The 23,380-nt window shown below is 37.9% G+C and overlaps 1 protein-coding gene across 1 annotated transcript in view; it reads left to right on the top strand.

Moving 5' to 3' along the window:
* LOC105232995 (neural cell adhesion molecule 1) overlaps nt 1-23,167 on the top strand; it is a 287,944-nt gene extending 264,777 nt beyond the window's left edge. Inside the window, exons 2-7 of the mRNA XM_049455551.1 lie at nt 8,087-8,281; nt 8,609-8,719; nt 8,933-9,070; nt 11,420-11,578; nt 20,359-20,877; nt 21,570-23,167. Coding sequence (XP_049311508.1) covers nt 8,087-8,281; nt 8,609-8,719; nt 8,933-9,070; nt 11,420-11,578; nt 20,359-20,877; nt 21,570-21,850 — 1,403 coding nt within the window. The 3' untranslated portion in view covers nt 21,851-23,167. The remainder of the gene's footprint in view (nt 1-8,086; nt 8,282-8,608; nt 8,720-8,932; nt 9,071-11,419; nt 11,579-20,358; nt 20,878-21,569) is intronic.
* The last annotated feature ends 213 nt before the right edge of the window (nt 23,168-23,380 follow it).

The raw sequence follows: 23,380 nt of genomic DNA, 5'->3' as shown, positions 1-23,380 counted from the left end.
TTTGCACACACAGCGCGCTTTAAACTCTTTTTTTTTACACAGCAATACTCGTACTAAAGAGCTGTTGTCGCTATTGGTTTTAAACCCTTTTTAGCTTTTGCTTTTTGTTGTTGTAGTTGTTTTTGTTACTTTCTTTTTTGCCATAGTCAGTTAAATTACAGCGTTTATAGCGGTCACAGTGTGCTTGGCATGGCCACATAATGGTTACGTATACGCACTGTGGCACCACAACGAGTGAGTTAAACAAATATGCGAACATGTGTGTGTGCGTGTGAGTGTGAGTGTGTGTTAGTGCTCTTGTATGCCATATAAGTGGAGCACTTATAAATGTGCATATATTGTGAGAGCTTTTATGTATTCACCACTGCACTTATGTGTGAGTGTGTATGTGTGTGAGTGCAGCCTGCGTGTGAATGCTTGCGATCGTCATAGTTGCCATTCGCTACGTTTGCCGCACCCAACTCTCTTCGCTTGTGCTTCTGCTTCTGCTGGTGTGCGTTTGTGTGTTTGTTGGCTATTTGTTGCGTTGCGCGTCACCGCTTTGCGGTTTTCGTTTTTCGGTCATTAACTGCACATGTTGCGGTCATGGCTGTTACATAAAATTTTATTGCCCAGGTAAATATTGCAACATTGCGCCCACTAAAAAAATTGCAACAACAATAAAAATGTTACAGCAAAACAACAACTGGCGCGTAGCGTGGAGGCGGCACACTAGCGGATGTAGCAGGAAACATTGCCATGTTACCGGAAATGTGTGGAAGCGCGGTTTGTTGTTGGCTTGTAGTGACGCTCGACATTAGTAGACGTTATTCTGTGATATCAACCGACTTCACCACTTTCATCACCACCGCTTGTTTTCACAAGCATACACTGCGTTTGCTTGTGTTATTGTTGTTGATGTATTTTTTGGCTCATTCTTGTTGTTTTTATACACATTTTTGTTTGTTTTTTTTTTCAACTGGCATTTGTTGTTCTTTCTTCTGGCATTTGTTGTTGTTTTTTCGACTATTATTGTTGTTTTTTCTGGTTTTCGTTTATTTGGATTTGCTCTATTGAATAGTGCGCAGAGAAATTTTCTGCCAGCATTATGAAGACAACCGTCGAATCGTACTATTTAGATAACTGCGTTGCTTTTAAATTTTATCTGCCACATTTCAGTTGCGAATGCGCGTATAACGGTTTAAAAGTGCGCGCAGTATTTGATGTACTAAAAGTATTAGAGCGGAATGTTTGGAAATTTTTAGGTTTGAATATGGCAACAGAGGATTGTTTGATGCAGATTTTGATCCATTTTAAGGTGAGTCTCACCATGCTGAATTTTTGGCTTTAAAGGTATGACTCAAAGCTACTGGACTGTGTTTTCCCTTTTTTGGTAGGATAAATGGGCAATGGCTATTATTTTGACTATTCGAATTATTTTTTTTTCTTTTAACTCCTCAGGAGTACAGAATACAGGTACTATAAGAGTTCAAGTTGTACATAAATATATTTCTTCGATCTTTATTGGCGATATTCAAAACTCATTGGCACCTCCAAGGACATATACACTAGTGTGAGTCAAAAAGCTAATAAAGAATTCATGAATTATAGTAAACCTGTAAACGAACAATAAACTATTCCTGGGATTTTTTGTTTTTTTTTATACATTAAAAGAAATTTTTTTTATTTCCATTCACTCCTTTTCTGTATATCCTTCTGTCTATTGAGATCCGTCGATTGAACTAGCTACTTTAGGTCATTAATATTTTGAGCTTAGACCCAATTTGTTACTAGTTTCGACGTGTGCTTTGGGTCTTTATCATGTTGAAACGATCTGGCATATTCCACTCGGCATTGGGAAGCATTATGTTCTCAAGGGTAACCTTGTATATGAATCGATTCATAACGATTGATTCGATGAAGAGGTTCAACGCCAAGCCCGGAAAAACCTATGTATATACCATATACTATAATGCCACCTCCACCATGCTTAACCATACCTGAGCAATATCGGGGATCTAACCTCTGATTTTTTGTTCGGTGAACTCTTCTCATCTCGTCTGAATATTTCAATTAATTAAAAATAAATTTTGATTCATCAGAGAAAAGTATTTCCATCGTTTTACTAAGCAACTCTTCTATTCCGGAGCAAATTTTAATCGTCTTAGTCGATTTTTTCTTGATGTAAAAGGCTTTTAGCTGCCCCATAACTTGTAAGGCAACCTTCAAACGCGCTTCTTTGTACAGAACGGCAGCTCACTTTCAAATTTAAGGCTATAACCACGCTCGCTGCCGACTTATCTGGAAACTTCTTCAGTTCTCTAAGTATTTTTGAATCGTCATGTTGTGTTGTAGCTTTGGGTTGTCCTCCACGATGTTGAGTTTTCACAGATTCACTGCACCTAAATTTCCCTATAATAAAGCTCACTGTTGATTTATTGACAAAAAATTTGTTACAAATGTCTTTTTTTGATAATCCTCTTTTGTAGTTTTTAATAGGTTTTTTTATATCCATAATCAGTCCAATATGTTTTGTTCGACGCTGTATGTTAACCAGAAATAGAGGCTCTCTCAAATGCATTGAGAAACCTCACAGATTAACCGATATACTATAAGGTATAAAGTCAAGTGGGAAGCTTGAAAACCAATTTATATTTGTTATATGAGAGCTAAGAAAAGTATTGACCCGACATTACCCATTGTCGTGATAAAGGCATAATGTCTTCAAAAAAATATTCTCCCCGAATTTCAAATCTAGACTTCGCGGATTGACCGATATGTCACGGTAAATCAGCTATAGGCATGGTGGTTCACATATTTAGTGCCTGCATTCTAGAAAAGATATAGTCCGATGCAATTGCATTTATTCAGTGAGTTATTGCATTTTTTGTAGCTTCTTCTCAGCAAGTTTGATTGATTTATCTGCGGTGTTTCAGAAAATATGTTCACTAAACCATTTAGATTGCGGGCCACACACATTTTTAACCTTCTTTGGATGCCAAGGAATGTATGTAGCAAGTTTCATCACTATAACTACTTTTGCTCAAGTTTTCACTTGCACGCACAGACGGAGAGACAGACAATCACCCGGATTTCAAATCGTCTCGTCAATCTGATAATTTATACATACATATATGACACCATATTTAATTCGATAAGTTTTTGGTGTTACAAACAAAACTATTATACTCTTTAGTAAGATGTTGCTCTGGTATAAATCGATTTAATATTAGTCCAATAAAATCGCGAAAAAGTTTTTAAATACAATATCAAGTACGGAATAAATATGTTTATAGTAAAGCAGTCATAACTACAAATAAATACAATCATAAGAAAACATGTAACCATGCATGCTTGAAGGATACCTGCGTGCATTAACAGGAAAATTGTGTGCAGATGCTGCTTTGCGAAAGTTTGTTGAGCACAAACACATTGGGCGAGCAATAAAGCCAAGCAAAAATAAAAGTTTCATACTACAATATATTTATTTATCGTGGCAAAAAAAAATCCTGATAATGCCATACATCAACGTACACTTAAAAAGTATAACTTTTTTCAGCTTTCAGCTGTTTCTTACCTTGTCAATCCATTATAAATATAACGAGCAAACGATTTTGACTAGCATTAATAATATTGGTGTCGTTAAGTTGCATTCACGGATATCTAAAGAAATTATTGAAGAGGTTATCGAGAATAGAGAAAGAAAAAGCTGAATATGTGATCATATTTATTGCTGTAATCGTACGAGTACATCAAAGATTTTCTGACGAAAAAGTAAGAGACCACATTGCGGCGATGAGATGTGCTGGCAGTGAGGGATGACATAGACAATGCGTTCTGAGCAAAGTCAAGAGTTCACAAACAGAGTTCTTTATTCATTAGTGAAAATGTTAACTTAAAAGCTGTTTATTATGAAAGGTTTTAATATTAAATAGTTGTATGGAGAACGAAAGTATCAGATGTGGCAGCTTAGGATGCCTAAAAAAGATTATGTGCTTTAGCTTTCCACTAGTAAATAACGCTTAGGAGAAATCAGTGAGTTGTAACACTAATACCGACTCTCTTCGGCATTTATGGTGTACCAAGCAGAACACCAACAATGTCTCCCAATGCCATTCTAAACATTGCACCTCTAGACAAGCCACGGGCAGGGCCATAGGCAGAGTCAAAATGAAATTCTACCCTACTTAAATTGCATGCCTTGCAGTTTGGTTCATAGCATTGTGCAACCTTCTGTTGGATTTGTGGTCGAGGCGAAGTCGTTGGAGAAAGTGTTGTGATCTTTTTATGGGTGGATCGAAGTTAAGAGGGAGAGTAGGAGGTGGAGTCTTCTTTTCGGAGTCCTCCATCAACTCTAGTTTCAGGCTACCATACCACTGTAGCGTCTTTCAAGCGGAAGTGGCTGTCATCAAGGTAGCGGTAGATGTGCTCCTCCGCAGAGTCCTTTATACATTCACTCCGATAGCTGAGCGATTATATAGGCTTCGAGCTCGCTGACTGTGCATTCAAAACTAGTGAAGAATTGTATGACCTCATTAGAAATATAGTATATTAAAGTTTCTTCCATATTAGACATTAATGGTTGCCCGGTCATAGCGGAATCGACGTGAAAAGTGGATGATCTTGCTAGGAAGGGGACCTTTACCCCAATTCCATCCGATTGGAAGTGAGCCGGGTTTTCGAGATCCTTCCTATCCAGAGTGAACCGTAAAAGATCCTGCGAACCATCTACTTATCTTAGCAAAGTCAGTCTCGCCAGAATTGTAGGATTTCTGAATGGACTCTGGTCATTAGGTACACACGCGGTACGACTAAATATTTTGTCGGGCGCTCTTTGCCAAAGTTGTGTGGGGAAAGACGAGGTGGTGGTTGTCACTTGAGACACACCTTTGGATAACCTTGTAAAGTTCCTGGAATTCATATTAACCCTATTTATAATTTTGTTATGGCTCAAAACGATTCGTCGATATATGAAAATCTGGTGATCCACTTTTAGAAAGTTTTGGGTAACACAAAAGACAAATAGCTGTCCAAATGAGATCCATCGATTTTGGTTCAACCCTACGACCTAACCTAACCAAACACTTATACTTGTATAAGAACTTCCGGAACAAGCACTTAAGGTGTTTCGTTGTCCATTATCGTCTGAGGATGGAAGAAAACAGTTTGAGAGCATTCTTGACTCTCAGAGCAAAAAAAGTTGTGGCATAATGAAAGCAATCGAACTGAATAAGTAATATACATTTGAATTGGAACAGGCGTGAGAGGCCGCTGCACTCGCTAGTCATCATCGACACAAAAGTTGTCTTAAATGCTTATGGAAATTACAAAATTTAACAGGCCAAGCCAAGTTTCAATGCTCTGATTAGCACATATGTCAAATGCTGGATTTGCGGAAACCCAAACCTCCCAAAGGAAAAAGAAATCCTGCTACATAAAGTGCCTGAAAACAGCTGCCAATAATGCACTCATCTGCAAACAATAACAACAACAGCAACTACAAATAGAAAAGCAGTATTAACAGATTTGCTGCTACAAAAACGCACAACTAAATTGCTTATGCAACTTACACTAAGCCGAACTTAGCCCGCCTGCCACAATACGAGTGACATGTTGCATGCCACAAAATAACTACCAAAGCGAGCAAGCATTTGCTGTTGCTAACCTAAAAAATATAAAGCAATTGCACATGAGCTTATGAGCATTAATATTTCTATATGAAGGTGCATGTATGTTTGTGTGTGTGTCTGTGTAATCATAGTTTGAGACATACAAGTAAGCAGCAAGCAAGCTGGCGGCAGTTTTGTTCGTGCAACATTGCATGCAAAGTGGAAATTCAAATTTCAGATTTTCTGCAAATTTTTACCCCATAACTTGGCCCAAGTAGTCTTCCTCTTCGCATATGCACTTCTACGTGAAGGTATGAGTGAGTTCACACAGACGTGCGCGTATGTGTGCGTGTGTGTGCAGCAGTGGGTGTGCGCTTAAGTGCAATTTCGTATATTACATATTTGCGCCAAATTGCTTTAAGTTAACTAGAAAGTAGTGAAATGAATCCGTAATGTGGAAAGCATATTTTCCATCACAACATACGGCAATATCAACAGCAACAACAACATCAAACAGTTATAGTAACCTATATCCACATGAAAAAGGAAATTACATGCACATGAATATATTCATTTGCCTGCCATCCGTAGCAAAGACATGCTCAAATGCAGAGTGTTTATTTGTATATTTGCAAAAACTTTTTCTTTAATTTGTGTGAAGAAAGACAGATGTCAGAATTGCACTAAAAAAATAAAAAGGGGATATTTTATATGTCACTGGAAGCGATTTTCTATAAAAGGTGGTAGAAATAATTAATTTTTAATATTTTAATCTGTTCGGCTATACCTGAGGGCAGTGAAAGCTCTATTAAGCGGACATTTGCAGTAATCTCCAATAAGCGGACAGAAAGTCTGGCTCGGTCAGAGTCCGCAGAGTCCTAACTCTCCAATTCTTATAAGAGAGCTTTTGCGGGAAAATCCAAAACAATTATGTATGTATTCGTCAAGCTCAGCCACCGAGACTACCGCTCTAAGTCGCAGCAATGTCAAAATATTGCGTATCTCCATAATTTCATGAATAAAAAGTTTTCTGACCGACTTCTCGTCAACCTAGATATTATTCCGAAACAAATGAGTGGCACAACATCAAACTGGGTATGACATCTTTTATAGGTTGATATGTTTCAGAAGCTGCACAGTTTTTTCTCAGTGTCACTTGGTCGTCTAGTTGAAATCAGTACCCGCTGAGAGCTTTTGGACGCATTCGTGGACAGGCAAATTCCTCTTGACCAAACCAAATTTTTTGAAAGATTAAATCTTGGCGAAAAAAATATTATTGCGATTTTAGAATTTAACTTTCAATATCAAAAATGGAATATTAGAAAAAAATAAAAATTTTATGTCTCAAAATATTATGTTTTCGGCTTCGAAACGGGTGACATCTGTCATACAAGCTTGTCCGAAAATTGCTATATACGTTTGAAATAACATGAGAGAGGATGTCAACCTTTTCAATAAGTTAAGTTCGTAATTTGAAAAAAAAGATCGAAGAGTCTTATTTCGAAAAAAGTTCGAAAAATTTTAGAATTCGAAAAATGAAGAAATTATTATTCTTTTCATATATTCTTTCAATTTAGAAATTCGAAGAAAAATTTCGAGAAGCCTTATTTCGAAGATAAGTTCGAAAAATGTTGGACTTCGAAAAATTAAAAAAACATTTTTTTTTATATATTCTTTCAATTTTGAAATACGAAGAAAAACTGTGAGGAGTCTTGTTTCGAAAAACGAAGAAAAAATGAAGAAATTATTATTCTTTTCATATATTCTTTCAATTTAGAAGTTTGAAAAAAAATTTCGAGGAGTCTTACTTCGAATAAAGTTCGAAAAATAAAGAAATTATTATTCTTTTCATATATTCTTTCAATTTAGAAATTCGAAAAAAATTTCGAGAAGCCGGGTTTCGAAGAATATTTCGAAAAATGTTGGACTTCGAAAAATTAAAAAACTATTTTTTTTCATATGACTAAATTTTTCGAAAAAATGCCAATTGGAATATACCAGATAAATACCAAAAATCTATTGATATGGTTTTTTTTATATGTTTCGTTATATTTAAAAGAAATGAACACCAGTGATGAGTTTTGGCAAACGTCGGCCTAAAGTATTAATTTCTTTTGATTTTTCTGTTCCCGAAGTCGCAAATTATTGGACCAGACAGTTTGAAGTAGATTTAACGATGTGAATCTTTTGTTAAGAGTGTAAAGATAAACCAATGACTTTCAAGTCCTTTCCGTAGCTTAAGCTATTATCCTCAACAAAAAAAGCAACTATCCTTGAAGTTTACTTAATTTTACTTATCTTCAAGCTTGCATAAATTTATAGCGTGCGAAAGCAAAAATTTTGCTGCAATTGCCCTAGGGCTCATAAATTTTCACCTTTCCACAGCCAACCATAATAAATCGAACTGAATTGCATTTACTAATTTACTAATACACACAATCTACCTTCTCCTGTCTTCCTCTTTTTCTATCCTTCTCTCTTTGTGTCTCTATTTATAGCTACCGTGCTGGGCAGTCGCCATGATATGCTTTCGCTTAGTCCTTCCGATTACGAGCTGGTGCGCTACACAAACGATTCACTGTTGGTACAATGCCGCAGCACGACAACGGAGTCGCAGCTGGTGTGGCGCTCGCCAAAAGGCGAAATAATTAAGGAGCACAAAGGACGCATACACATCGAGCAAAGTGCGCCAGGTAAGTGCGAGGAGGTAGTGCTAAATTAACGGCTTCCAACATGCATGCTGAGCGCATACCACTGTCTTGTGCCGCTATGCTTTACGAGCACACACACAAAGGCGGCTAGGTCTAGTGGATGTGTGCGTGTATTTGTTGTTGGTGCCGCCTTGAGTGCTTATTAAACGGCGTTGTTAACACAAATCATTGCTAATTTTTCTTTTATTTTTCATGTCTCCTGCTCTGGCCATACACGGAATGTGATTCTACAACCAACTATGCACCTCCTTGTGCTTCGGCTGCCGCTTTCGGTTCACCTTTGCAAACCTTTTTCGCCGTGCGCCACAGATCAACTGACAATTGTTTTCACACACATTTCGCTGGGCGACAAGGGCAAGTGGCGCTGCGAAGATGCCAACGGTGATAGAGCGGAAAAATATTTCGAGCTCATTGTCTATCGTAAGTAGCTCCAGCTCCGCCGAGCGTCAGATCTCATAGACGTCGCAAGTGAGACGCATGTGGGGTGCTAAAATACCTTCAGTGCAACAATGCTTGCCTCTAAAGCGGAAAAGTCGTCTGATGAGTCGGCTCATTAAAGTCGCTATTGTCTTGTAACTTACGTGCTAACACTTTCTTTACACAACTTTCTTTTGTCTTGCTTTGTTGTTGCAGAAAAAATCGCTTTCACCGAGAACTTCACCATTCTCACCGTGAAGGAGGGCAAGGATGCGTTCATACGTTGCGAGGTGAAGGGCGAACCGCAACCAAATGTCACTTGGTATTACAACGGACAGCCAATTATTGTTGAATGTAAGCTCAATTACTCATTTAACTTTATATATATATTTATCTACTTATATACATGTATGAAGCAGTGTATGTTTGTTAGTAGCCATTTTATTTTTGGAGACGTGCTTTGCCGGGAAAAATTTTTTTTTCTAATTAGGTGAAAATTCATTTAATTATAAGGGAGTACGTGTTGAGGTAATATTGGTTTTTCGAATACTTTTTGTCGATATTTATACCCTAAACAGTGTGTACTAAGTTTGCCACGAAATTTGTAATCCCTCGAGGGAAAGTAAGAGACTGGGAAACGTGATCCTTTAAAATGTATATCCATGGGATTTTCATGACGAACGAACCGTGTCGATTTATACATATCCGTCTGACTATGCGAACTAGTCCACTACTACTCTACAAGTCCATGATTATTTCCATCCTGCTATATGTTGTATATGTGCATGGAGGAGTGTTCGAGAGCAAGATTTTGCGAATAATTTATGGTCCTTTTCAGAAACAGTGGCTGAGCTGGCTAGGTCATGACGAAAACAATCCAGCTTTAAAGGTATTTGATACAGTACCCTCCAGTTAAAGCGGCGTTGGAGAGATCAGGTGAAGAAGGACCTAGCTGTACTTGGTATCCCTAATTGGTGCCAAATAGTGAAATAAAGGAACAACTGTGTTAATTCGAGTATAATCCCGTAACCGCTGTCTACGCCAGTGAAGATGAAGAAGTACTCTACTAAAGGGTGTTCCATCTAACGTTTTAAATTTGAATTATCTATATTTCGTCATTGAAAACATCAAATACCATTTTGAAAGTGACAGATATTCAGTAAAAGGTCTAAAATTTACGAAATGGGTCGATATTCACTATTCTACAGTTCGCAGATAGGGAAGAAGATCGTTTGACCGAGGATGGTCAATTTTACTGAAAAATCATCTTTTCGGACGTGGCTCATTTCCACCTCGATGGTTACGTTAACAAGCAGAATTGTCGCATTTGGGTCACAGAAAACCCGCACGTAATCGTCGAGAAGCCAATGTACCCAGCACGAATCACTGTATGCTGCGAATTTTGGTCTGGTGGAATCATCGGCCCATTTCTTTCGAAAATGAAGAAGGAACCGTAACCATCAATGGTGAGCGATATCGCGAAACGAACCGAATATTTCTTCAAGCTAATGTAAGAGGAAGACTTGGACAACATTTGGTTCCAGCAGGACGGCGCTACGTGCCATACAGCAAACGCTACACCCAATCTTTTACGCCCTATCTTCGAAATTTTAAATTTTGTATGGCCCACAACCGCCGATATCGGATTACTATAAAATGTAGGTGTCATACAAACTGATCTATTAAACTCAAGTCCTTGTATGGAAAACTTTTTTATTGGACAAGATATCTTCACGAAGTTTGGCAAAGAGTATTGACCAAGATAAAGCTATAATCTCTAAATATCTTGTTTAGATCGAACCAATATAGCATATAGCTGCCATACAAACTGATCGATCAAAATCAAGTTTTTGTATGAAAGACTTTGTATTTGACGAGATATCTTCATAAAATTTGGCATGTGTTATTGCCTAAGGCTAGGATGGAATTTCTGAAGAAATTGTTCAGATCGAAGTACTATAGTCTATAGCTGCCGTACAAACTGGCCGATTAAAATAAAGTTCTTGTATGAAAAAGTTTTTTATTTGACGAGGTATCCTCACGAAATTCGGCACGGATTATGGCCCATGATGAAGCTATAATCTCCAAATATCTTGTTCAGATTGAATTACTATAGCCTATAGCTGCCATACAAACTGATCGAACAAAAGCAATATTAAGATATTTTTATGTCCTTTTATACCATACGAAGGGTAAATATTATGCTGCCGTGTAGGGTATTTTAGTTTCGCTGTACTCAAAAAATATTTTATTTGGAACGTAACGTTTTTTTCTTGTTTCAAAAAGTTCAATTTCCATTAGAGTATACATAAAAACTAACCTCACCGCCCTCGTAAGATTCTGAAACCAATCAAAGAAATAGACTCCTTTTAATTTTGATCAAACGCTTTCGCCTTAAAAGAATATTATTTTTATTTATGCTCTTTTTTCCACTCACAAAATGGTGGCAATTTAAGTTCCTTAACTCGCACATTCCTACATCATCATACATCATCAACAAAAAAAGAATATAAATATTTTCCATGCACTTCTCTTCGATTGCATTGGCAAATCTAATAATAATAAAATGAGTGAGAAAAAAATACATCCATCTAATACATGTCCGAAATATACAAATATACACTATGACAAAACAAAAACCAACAATAACAAAATGTGGCGCAAAATTGTATTGTATCTTGTCTTGCTTTCTACTTCTAACAGCATTTACGGGCAACACAACGAAATTCCAAATACTGGCTGACGGATTACAGGTCCGCAAGGTAACGCAGAACGACACCGGCGAGTATACGTGCCGCGCCTACCAAGTGAACACAATCGCATCGGACATGCAGGAGCGCACCATTTTGATGAAAATCGAACGTGAGTAGGAAGTTTACTGCCTATAAATACATATACATACATACACAAATATATGCAATAGTCATACTAACCAATAGCCACACTAACCTACATTGTTACACAAGCATAACGGTAGTTTCATACATACACACATATTATATTTGGTATATAGGAAATGCCATAAGCCGCGCTGACTTCCTTTGCCGGCGCTCGACGCTTGCCGTGGACTGGCGGCAATTTTCATTTGAACTCACAGATCGCAACGCGCTACTTTGTTTGTTTGAGTGTGTGTGTGTGAGCTGCCGCCGCCACTGCTTTTCATGCGCGCTCTAAAGCATTTGTCAGCTGGCAGTCGTTAGCGGGCAGTTGGTGTGTGTGTTCATTTTGCTATCTCCGATGATTTCCGCGCGGAATACTATTTTTTGTTGTTGTTATTTTTGTTAGACTGTTTCCGTCAACATTTGCTGATATCTAAGCGCAATGGCCGAAAAAGTAGCGAATTGCGTTTGTTTGTTGTTGCTTTTTTTTATATTTTTTGGTGTTTTTTTTTACTTTTTTCTGTTGTTTTTGTATTTGTGGACATATTCTTTATTATCTCCGAGTTGTCTTGTAAAAAAATTACTTTGTAAATTGCATTGCTGCTTTTTTGTTGCTGTTATAGCGCAAATATTCGCTTTGGTGTGTTGCTCTTCATATACACACATATATACACATAAATATGTATGTGCTCGTAAGCGTGTGTGGCCTTATTTTTGGAGTGCCCGAATTCCGGCTCAAATTCTGCCTTCTCAATCCACCATTTTGTGTGTTTGTTTTGTTGTCTGTGTTTGCACACGGCGCTGGCTTTCAATTCATTCAGGTCTCTTGATTGTGTTTTCGTGACTCACGTAAACAAACTTGCCACACACACACACACCCTTACATGGATGCACACACATGTGCTGCGTCTCCCAGAGTGGTGATTTTGTGTGGCGCTGAGAAAATGCCACTTGCGCCGCCTGCAATAGATTGTGGCTTTGCGTTTTTTCCACATGATAGCGTTTTCTTGGACTTTTCGTTAAAACAACAGCACATACACATACATACATATATACGAGTGCAGCGCTTGCATTCGCTCGTGCATCGCTTTACAATTTTGTGAACCTGCTCCCACCTGCGTGCGGCCACCGGCGTTCGGTCACGTGATGAGCGTCGAAAACGCAGTTTTAATAGATTTTTATGCCTTTGCTTGCCACCTTTCGCCGGCGCTGAACTAATTTTAATGTTTGGTTTAGATGAGCTTTTAGTGTTTCTTGAGTGATTTCGAATTCGAATTCGATTTTTATTGCCGTTGGCGAATTCCATTTTTCCGCAATTTTCTGCAGCTTTTTGTGGCTCCACAGCTGCGGAGCTGATTTATCGCCATGCGTATTGCTTGAGATTAGGCTGAAACGTGTTTACGCTCCAAACGTGATTAGCTCGTAAATGTTTCAGCAAAGCTATTTTCTAAATGCCTAGGTCACTAAGGAAATCATTGTTTGTGAGAAAAAAGGATACATTGTTATTAATATGACATATTTTTGCGGAAGTTTATACCAAAATATTGTTAGTTTACCATTGATGCATTGCTAGATTTCTGAGAAAGAAATCATTTTGCATCTTTCCCCAAAACGAAGAAGAATTTTAGAAAATTACCGCTGAAGTGGTATTCACGCACGTAACATACTTAGGCGAACATCGATTTGCGAGTATCTAACCTCTAAAGAACTAAATTCTCCACTTTAGACCGAACCAAATATTTCTTTTATGACGAGTAATTTGTCCCTGCGGCATTCCAACCCAAGTGAAAGACTTCGTAACGGCAGTAACTTCTTCATTCGACTCAAATATTTACCCAGCGAGTTACTTATTAATGTTTGGAATCAAAAAGAAGTCGTGCTTAGCCAAATCTAGAGTTTATGTTGAAGTTCGTAGTCTTGTTTGACCAATTTATTTGTTGGAGCGACAGTGAAGGCTTGAACCATTGCATTGTCATTGTGGAATGGTGCTTTTATATTCCTCAAACGAGACGGTTGTTTTGCAATTCGGTGTCGCATTGACCTTAAAATTCGGTTTAGTAGAGCCATTTAATCGTTTCGCTCTCCTCCAGCCGATAGATGTAGAACACATCATGTTTATCTCAGAAAACTGAAGCTTTAACTTTTCCGGCAGATACGAAAATCTTCGAAGTAGCTTCGCCACTCCAGTCCCCTGTTTTACTATTTCTGTGTATCTACTGTGTAACCGGGAATCCACAAAACGTCACTAATCAGATTTCGCTTTATCAGCTTCAAGCACTATAGTGGAGTAATCTCAAGATTGTGCTTATTATCCGGAGTTAACACCCATCTCTCCGACCTGCATATGTATTGTCATGTTATTGTTATTTGAGCGGTTAACTAGTCCCGGCTTTGGTGGTAAGCTTTGGGTTGGTTGTCATCGAAGTAATTTAAAGGTGCATGCCAGAAAACATGCTGTTTCGATAGGGTCGGACCATAGGGAGGATGGTATTAGATGAATGAAGTTCCCTGGGCATGCAATAGGGTGGTTAGAGTCATGCATGTTGCATATAATTTGATATGTCGAGGGTAATTCTGGATATGCAAGAGTTTAACCCGCTACAGTATCCAGAACAAAGTTGCGCGCTCAGATATCTCGCCCTTCTTCAGTCGGAGTTATGCAAGTACGATTTCGTGAACTTTTTCTTTGAGTCTTTGAGAAGTACATCTCGAATCCTCTAGAAGTGAATGAGGAGGAAGTTTAGTAGGGGAGAAAAAGAATACCTCAATCTATACCGACTGGTCAAAAATAGACTTTAAACTCACTTTAAGCTCACTGGCAGGTCAACTCCACTTGTTCATAGTTTGCGTTCCCGGTCACAGGGATATATTCGGGACCGACAACTCAGACAGAGATTGGTTAAGTCAGAAGCTTCGCTAGACGAATCCTAAGCAAAGGCAATACTGTGTCCGCTAGGAAAGATCAAGAGGAAGCTCAATACAAATTCTGAACAAATAGCACAGCATAGATAGAAATTTGTAACCAAATGATGGATAGCGAAACAGACAAGGCCAAATTATGACACGACAAAAACTAATAACTTATAACATGGGTCCACGAAAAGTATATACAGCCTTACAGCTACCATAATGTGGCGTTGGACTAAACTCGAAGGGAGCAAAGAAACGGTTCTACACTTCCTCTGTCAGTGCCAAGTTCTGTCAATAGCCGGATATCGAACTCTATGTCTATCTGGAAAAAATATTATGGATATAAGTAGTTTCATTGAGGGCACTAAGGATTTCAGGACCATAACTGATCATGATATCAAGATATAAAGGTCTTACGATAGTCTAGTTTGAGAATGACATATCTAACGCTAATTAAACCCAAAGAAGCTGCACTCTTACCTACCTACCCTACTACATATCGAACCGCTCTCGTATTTGTCCATCGAATTTTCGCTAAGTGATCCATTGTAGATACTAAGGGATTATAATGATACTACAAATCGAAATATAAATTGTAAATACTGAACTACATTTCTATCATAAGTATTTCCATTCATATTCAAGCATTAATTTTTCATACTTTCAAATTTGTCGACCTTTCAGCGAACTAATGAAAAGACGAATTTCAAAATATTTGAACAAATAACGAGGACACAGTTTTACTTTTATAAACTAAACTACAGCGTCTTTAATTAAAACTACACTCTTGCGCTCTCGAAAATTCAAATTGCCATCTAAATTTTACCTTTTATTTGCCATTGTTCAATATTGTTTGATTAATTTTCCACACTGGCAACTTTCAACACAGCCAGGTAATTCTATTCTGCTCATCGTACTCGGTAGAATACAATTTGTTGCTTTGTATTTCGATTCACTCGACCGAAAACAGAGTTGAAAATATCCAATTGTTTTTCGAAAAGTCATATACTGTTATTAGGATTTACTGTTAACAGCTTACCACCGGCTAATATCAGGTGATGCATTCGAAGGTGAAATTCACAAAAATAGAACAAAGCAACACTTTTACGGACGTTACACAACACTATAGAGTTACCGTATTACAGCTGGTCTATTATTAAGAGTTTCTGCTTCAGTTCCACAGCCTTAAACTCATTTGAATATAAATTAAATATATACTTGCATTGATATACATATGTATATATTGCATTGTTTGTAGGTATTATATTAAAGATAGAAATTATCTAAACTGTTGCATGTCATGATATCCCCGGCGGAATTTGCAAGAGCTGCAAGTCGGTTCGGTTTAATTTTCAGTGGTTCCGATTTGGTGTGAGCAATAATAGAATTCATTCGTCAACCAGTTTGCCAGGAAATAACCGGGGTTCAATCTATGACTTTCGTATTATTTAGCTATGGCATCTTGAAAGATCGGAGATGTAAAGTAATCGTTTTTTTAGGTTTCCCCAGCAATGGTATCATTATTTTTATATTTGGTAGCTAGCTCCGATTCATAAAAATTCGTGATGTAAAAGCCAAGAGTTGCCGACCCATAATACCAGCCTTTTTTGACTAAAAGCTTCGCACACATGACGCATAACACTCAAATATCATTCCATGTTGACAGTTTGACCACTCGGAAGGAATTCGAAATGCACCACACATCGACAATCGAAGAAAAATGTCAACATAGCCTTGATTTTTTACCTGTTTTGACGTAATTTTGACGTAAGACTCATCACCAGTAATAATACATACGTTTCATGACTCGGTAGTCATAAATCATTGTTTCATAGACGTTACCGCGACGCTGTTTTTCGAAAATTAGTGATTTTGAAACCAATCGCGGTTTCAGTTCTCTTAGGCCCAAATGAATTTTCAAAATGTTTTCACTGATCCTTCCGATATTCTATGCCATTAAGACCTCTAACTGTTAATCTTCGATTCTCAAGCACCAATTCCTTTATTATATTGACGTGTTGGTCATTAATTGATGTTGCTGGCCGTCCTGGATGTAGACGTCATCAAAAGGGGGCTCTTCGAGGCTGTTCTTCTTTTCATTGGTAGTGTTTTTTACGTGGTGTGTTCCAAATCCAGTGCACTACCCTGTGAAGGAGATGTTTTGCCTTCTCACCTTAGCTTGACTTCAAATAGATGTTTTTCGCTACCCAGAAGATACTTGGTCTAAGACCGAAAGTCGTGAGCTGCTTCAGCCATATGTAAAACAATCGTTTCTGGTCACTCCCAAGTGAATGACGTTCAGAGAACTTTCTTCACTTGCCTGAACTTCTGCACCATCTATTCATTCAATTAATAAAACTTGGCTCCATCATCTATTCATTCAATTGAAAAAAATCAATTCTAAACCCCAAAATGATGTGGTCGATTCCATTGAAAAGTATTCTCTCACCAATCCACATTTCCCTACAAGGTTCTTTTAAGTGTGTGCCTGCGTTCGGAGATTTCCTACGCATTTAGGTTGGCTTTGACGTCAGACAATCCATACATATAATATACAACTGAGTACTCCCGGTTTATTGGTACTTCAGGCGAGCTATTTCCTGTGCATTCATTGTGCATTGTTGAATAAATATTCTTATTTATTTTCTCATTCGATATTCGTAAAGTGTGTGTAGTCCATTAAATTACTTTTAGATTTTGCTGCAAGCAAAATTTTCACTGAGTTCGTAACGCTGTTGTTGTTTTCTTATTATATTTTCACACACTACCTGAAAGTTGTGTATCGGAAATTTTGAAGTTTAATTGATGTTGAAGGAGTGTTTATGGAATTCGAAGCACACACACTCATATAATACTTACTTTTTTCGATTTTTTCCTCTCTTCGTTTTCTTATACGCTTGGGCAGCTTGCTCTCGCTGGTCGTTGCACTTATTTTCAACGACGAACTTTTCGATTTTCAATTTCACGCCCAAATGATTTTTTGATTACTTCAGGTGCTACGAACTTGGTACAAGTATACATAGACACATATTCGTTTAACAATCGTGATTTGCGCGTTTGTGGGTGTGCATGGAATCTGCTGTTAATAACTTTGTATAAATTTGAGCCAAATTCGTAGCAGTTAAAATGTGTTAATTAAGGTGTTTAAAAGAAAACTTATTTTTGTGTTCTTTGAGGTTCTAGTGAAAAAGGTCCCATTATTTCTGCATTAAATTGAAGGTTTTATTTAGCATAGTTAAAAAGAGCCGATTTAGGGCATTTATACAGACATTAATACACCGCTTTGTTCGATAGCTTATTTCCATTTTTAATGACCCTTCTGGGAAAATCCGAAGTCCCTATTGTAAAAAACTGTCGCATGTAATTTTCAGAGCTTCGTTTTATGCGAATTTTATATCAGCAAAATTATTCGATGTTGACAGGAGCAGTTAGTAATCACTTGGTGCCAGGTTTGGACCATACGATAAACGATAAGAACTTTCTCCCAAGGTACCGGAGCTCCTGGCAAGTTACTATCGATGAAAGAATCCTGGCTTTGTTCTGTGGGAACACAACTTTTCTACTATTCTTGGAGATTATTCCTTCAGACGAGGCAATTGGTGATAGAAATGGTACCTAAGTTCCATTTAAAAGTTTGGCCCTAGAATCGTACTAATTTATTACTTATCTATTACCCTTTTCCTTGGACGTTATTTAATTCCTGTCATATCCTCAGTTCCTTCTACGTGGAAATTTCTTCAAAACCGTATATTTGAAAATTATTCTACAACTCTGCCATCCCCTTCAAAGTAGTCTCCTGGGCAATTATACAGCGATTCCAGCGTGTTTTCCATGCTTCGTAACATTTCTGGAACACTTCGACTGGGATGTCCGCGAGTACCCTCGTCACGGCCGCCTAAATGTCCGTGATCGACTCAAAATGGGTTTCTTTGACCGCCTATTTTGTTTTCTTCTTCTTAATTGGCGTAGACACCGCTTATGCGATTATAGCCGGCAAAGGCCGGTTTTAGGAAACAAAAAAAAGTCACATGGTGACATGTCGGGCGAATAAGGCGGCTGTTGTAACACGGCGATCCCTTTAGAGGCCAAATACTGGGACATGCTGAGAGCGGTGTGACACGGCGCGTTGTCGTGATAAAGAATCCAGTTACGAGCGATGTCTGGGCACACCCTGTTGACTCGTTTTCGCAATCTTTCGAGTACTTGGCAATAGTAGACTTGATTCACAGTTTTCCCTGGCGGAACGAATTCTTCGTGGACGATTCCACGGCTATCAAAAAGGGCAATAATCATCGTTTTCATCTTCGACTTGCTCATGCGAGCTTTTTTCGGAGGGGGGGCGCGCGGAGACACCCATTGTGAGCTTTGGCACGACTAAGCACTATAACCATTAACTCTTACAATTTTAGTGTACGTTTTCGAAGCTGTTTCGCCCAATCTGGCGCAAAATTTTATCGCGACGCGTTGCTCTTGATTTCGTTTTTCCATTTTCGTGATGAGCACTACAAACACACTTCTACTCAACTTGACGCAGCAGGCGAACTAAGCAAGCTAGATCGATGGTACATATATCAAAGGAGAGGGGAGGGATGCTGGAAATTTCAAGGTCACAGGTTTACCACAAGCGCGGCAATAAAATCAGTCTCATAACTTAATTGTCAAACTTTGTAATAAGATTTTTTTTGAAACTGGCAGTTTTTTCTCTGTCCACATACCAGCTAGGGAGCCGTGGGTGGGTAGTAGCCGGTGGATAAGATTTCATTCAGTTTCTTTTCGGATAGATGAAAACTTGCAAATTGCAGAACAAGTTTCTGCCATTAAGTTAATGATAGATTTACTGGAGTGCAGCCTCCTAGAGAGAAGTGAATATCCACTCTAATAGGCGGGCGACGATGTTAGCTATATGCTCAGTACCATGGGTTCAGAATGCCTAACCTCGTTATCAATGACATCGAGTTACTTTTTGATAAGAACAATATGGGTGCCAGGCCCCTGTGTTGGCCAAGAAGGGTAGCCTAGCCCCGCTACCATTAGAGTGGAAGGCGCTTTCCTATTCTCGTGTATTCTACTACTGGATAACTGGACTTCGTGGGAACGTGTCGAGCGTTGGGCTACCGTCTATTCATGCACTGTCGCAAGATCCTTTGGACCAAATTAGATTGTAAGAGATTCAGTGAGCTCTTTGACCTCAGTACGGGTAGGCTCTCGCTAATGGAAGGGTTCTAACAGAGCATTGCGTCGTCCATCCTGTAAACTATGAAGCGAAATCATCGCAGCACTTCTATCTTTATTGTCTCGGGTTTGCGAGATCCAAGCTTAAAACACTTGGAACTCAAACTTTCAAATGCCCACCGAACTGCTGGCGATAGAAATAAACGTCTGAGTTCAAATTACACTAGTTCTAATTTTTTGCCATATAGTAGTCCAAGCGTGACCTTTTCATCAGTCAGCAAACCTAACCTAACCTAATAGTTCAAAAAACTTGAAACTGGTATTTCCATTTTAATTTTGAGATCTGACAAAAAATAGCAATTTTCCATTATAACAAAGCGCCGCTTTATACCGGACTTGCTTATAAGCCAACGCAGCAACTCTATTTTACCCGGAAACGGTTAGCTTTTAGTAGCCTCCGGTTTAGCAAGCACTGCCACTAACTCACTTGCAACCGGCTGCAATCTCGCGCATACAAATAGCATATAGCACCTTGCAAAATGCCGCCGACAGACATCAATTTCCATTTGCATTTCTGTGCTATCAAAATTTCATCAGCCAGCAACAATCGACAGTCAACACACCATTCACCAAAGTGCACAATGCGCGGCATACACATTTTTTTGTTGTGATTCCTTGCAGATAAACCAATCTGGCGATACAGCCAACACATACCGGTGCAGTATGTCTACCCGAACGGAAGTGTGACCATAGCGTGCGAGGCAATCGCTGAGCCGCCAGCCAATTTCACCTGGTACAAGAATGGCAACAAGAAACGTTTGCATAACGACAAACACCACGCCATCGAGAAGGATTACTATGCATCCACGTTGACGATTCATGCGCGCAACGATGACGTATTCGACACGTACCGCTGCCTGGCCGAAAATCAGTTAGGCGCCATCGAACGCAACACCGTACTGAAGCGTGGCGTGAAGCCACCACCACCCAGCGTACTACAATTGCGTGGCTTCAATTCGAACACATTCGATGTGGATGTTGGTTCGGTGCGAGTCTCGCCGGCACGCACCGCTCCGTCAACAACGGAACAATTGATGGAGGTGAACGGTTTTCGTATTGAATATATGACTGAGTATGAATTCAAGTCGGATGGCGGCAAATGGACAAATGCTAAACGGAGGGACTTTCCGTTCGAAGATGGTAAATATAGAAAAGTCTATATAAAAGGGGGGAAAGGCTGGTACGCCATTTTGTGAAAGACTCTGCTGGTGTTGGGAACAAAATGCTTTTTCAGCTAACATTCTCTTAAGCTGAATAAGTGTCAGGAGCCCTGAAAGTTCATTTTTGGTTTTGGAATTAAAATTTTAGATATGAAAAAGATGGAAATGAAAAAGTTGACAAATATAGATAACGAAAAGGATATACAAGTAGATATATACCTATATATACTTCATGGAGATAGAAACCAAAATTAAAGATAATGGGCAAGTTAACGGCGGGCATGGTTGATAGAGAGATATAGATAGTGTTCTAGATAAAGATAAAGTCAAAGATAACAATACAGATATATATGAAGATGATGGAGCCAGCGTTAGAGATAGAGACAGAGAAAGGGAGAGAGATAGAGATAGAGAGTAAAAAAATGAAGTATGGGATGATAGAGACGGAGACGGAGATAAAGGTACAAATAGAGACAGTTATATGTAGAGCTGATAGAAATATGGAGTATAGAGAAAGAGATAGAGCCAAAACTAGATATAAAAGTTGAGATAAAGATACTTCTTATAAGGTGGATCGCTGTTTCCATATAAAGACCTGAACTATTACATTACTTTCCACACACTAACTTAGTAAATCAACTCTGCTTTGCATTTCTCTCCACCCAAACACAGGCGCAACTTTCCTCATCAACAATCTGGAAGCCAATACCACCTACTTGATGCGTGCCGCCACCAAAAACTTAGCCGGTCTCAGCGATTATACGAAAGTCGAAAAATTCCACACACTCTCCAATGAGCCGAAATCCGCGTCCGCGCGTCTCGAGCACTTGACTGCCACACAGTTGTTGTGCATATCACTGGTGGCGTTGTTGTTGTGTAAGGAATTATCTTTCGGCTTTCAACCTGTGAGCAGTATAACGAAGTTGCAACGCGCTGCCGGTGTGCGTTGGTGAAGCAAATGTGGCGCCATTAATTATAGAGCAGTGAGGATCTACGCCAGCAGCAGCAGCGACAGCTTTCTTCTGGGTGAAAGCTTGGTAGGAAAGTAAGGTATGGGTTTCAAGTTATATATACACATGACAATAGTATTATGTGTAAAATGTTCGTTTAGAATTAAGGGTTAAAGGCTACGAAGAGTTTATATTTTACTTAGTTGAAATACACACACCAAATAATGGAAATATACAAAACGGAAATATTTTAATTAAATTAATAAAAAATATATATACGCTGACGTTTACATAAAAAAATGTTGATGCTTATGAAAAAAACATAATAACTGTATATTTACATAAACATTCCATTTGCATGGCATAAGCATTAATATACGATAATAAATGGCGAAATATTTGGACTCCGTGTTTAGCTGTTAATCGATATGAAAGGAAATCGCTTGCAGTACTTTATATATACTATAACATAAATTTTATATTATATACTCTTATAAATAAAACAAAATTTATGTGTACATTGCCGCTGACATTAATTATATAATTATAATTAAATATATGCGCGAATTTCGTAGCGATAATAGTCCTGCTGAAATCTCTCGCAGACTCACAAGTATCAGTTTTCTTTTTAAAAATCATTGGAAATATTTTTTGCTTAGTTTAGTTTAAAATTATTTTTTTCTAAATATTGGATTTTCTTTTGCGTTTTTTGATTATAATTTTTTTTTTACATCTTACTTTATATTTGACATTTCATTAACAATCCTTAATCATGTTTGCGAGTTTATTAAAGTGACTTTTTATACAATTAATTTTTATGTAAAAAATATTTAAAAAAATTTTCTCTACTTTGCTCTATTTTAACTACGTGTCTTCTTTTTTTGTAAAAATCTGGGATATTTTCTCATTTTGGTATTTAAGACCATCCAAAAAAAAAAAAAATAAATCCCAAAGTGTCAAAACGTCAATATAAGTTTTATACCTAAGAATATCAGTTGATTTAATCATGTATTATATATATTTCAAATTTTTTATAACTTTAAAATTTTTTAAAAATAATTTTTATTAGTACAATATATATTTTTTAACATACATATACTATTAGAAATAGCCACAAAACGTTTATTTGGTGTGACTTTCATATTCCACAAACGATACCGTCTTGCAAACGAACACTCATTTATGTACATATACCTAAGCATAGCTCTTTATTAATAAAAAACAACAGTTTCCCTTAATGAATTGGAATTCATTTCTAATTTCTACTGTTATTTTAAGTGAAAATTAATACTTTTTATGATGATGTGAGTTTGAAGAGCTCTTAATATATATGTAAATGTGCCTTGATTTCTCTTGTTATGCTTCAAACAAATTCAAATCTATTTTGTTATCGAACACCCATTCATTAATAGCAAAATAGATTTGCTGCAGCAGCGGCAGAGAACTGTCAAAAAATTAATTCATTTTATAAAATAACCCCATTTCGTTACGTGTTTGTGATTGATTTTACCAAGATCATTATTGTGAAATCTA

Source organism: Bactrocera dorsalis, chromosome 1 (genome assembly GCF_023373825.1).
Source record: "Bactrocera dorsalis isolate Fly_Bdor chromosome 1, ASM2337382v1, whole genome shotgun sequence".
Taxonomy (NCBI): domain Eukaryota; kingdom Metazoa; phylum Arthropoda; class Insecta; order Diptera; family Tephritidae; genus Bactrocera; species Bactrocera dorsalis.
This window is presented reverse-complemented; position numbering and strand designations above follow the sequence as displayed.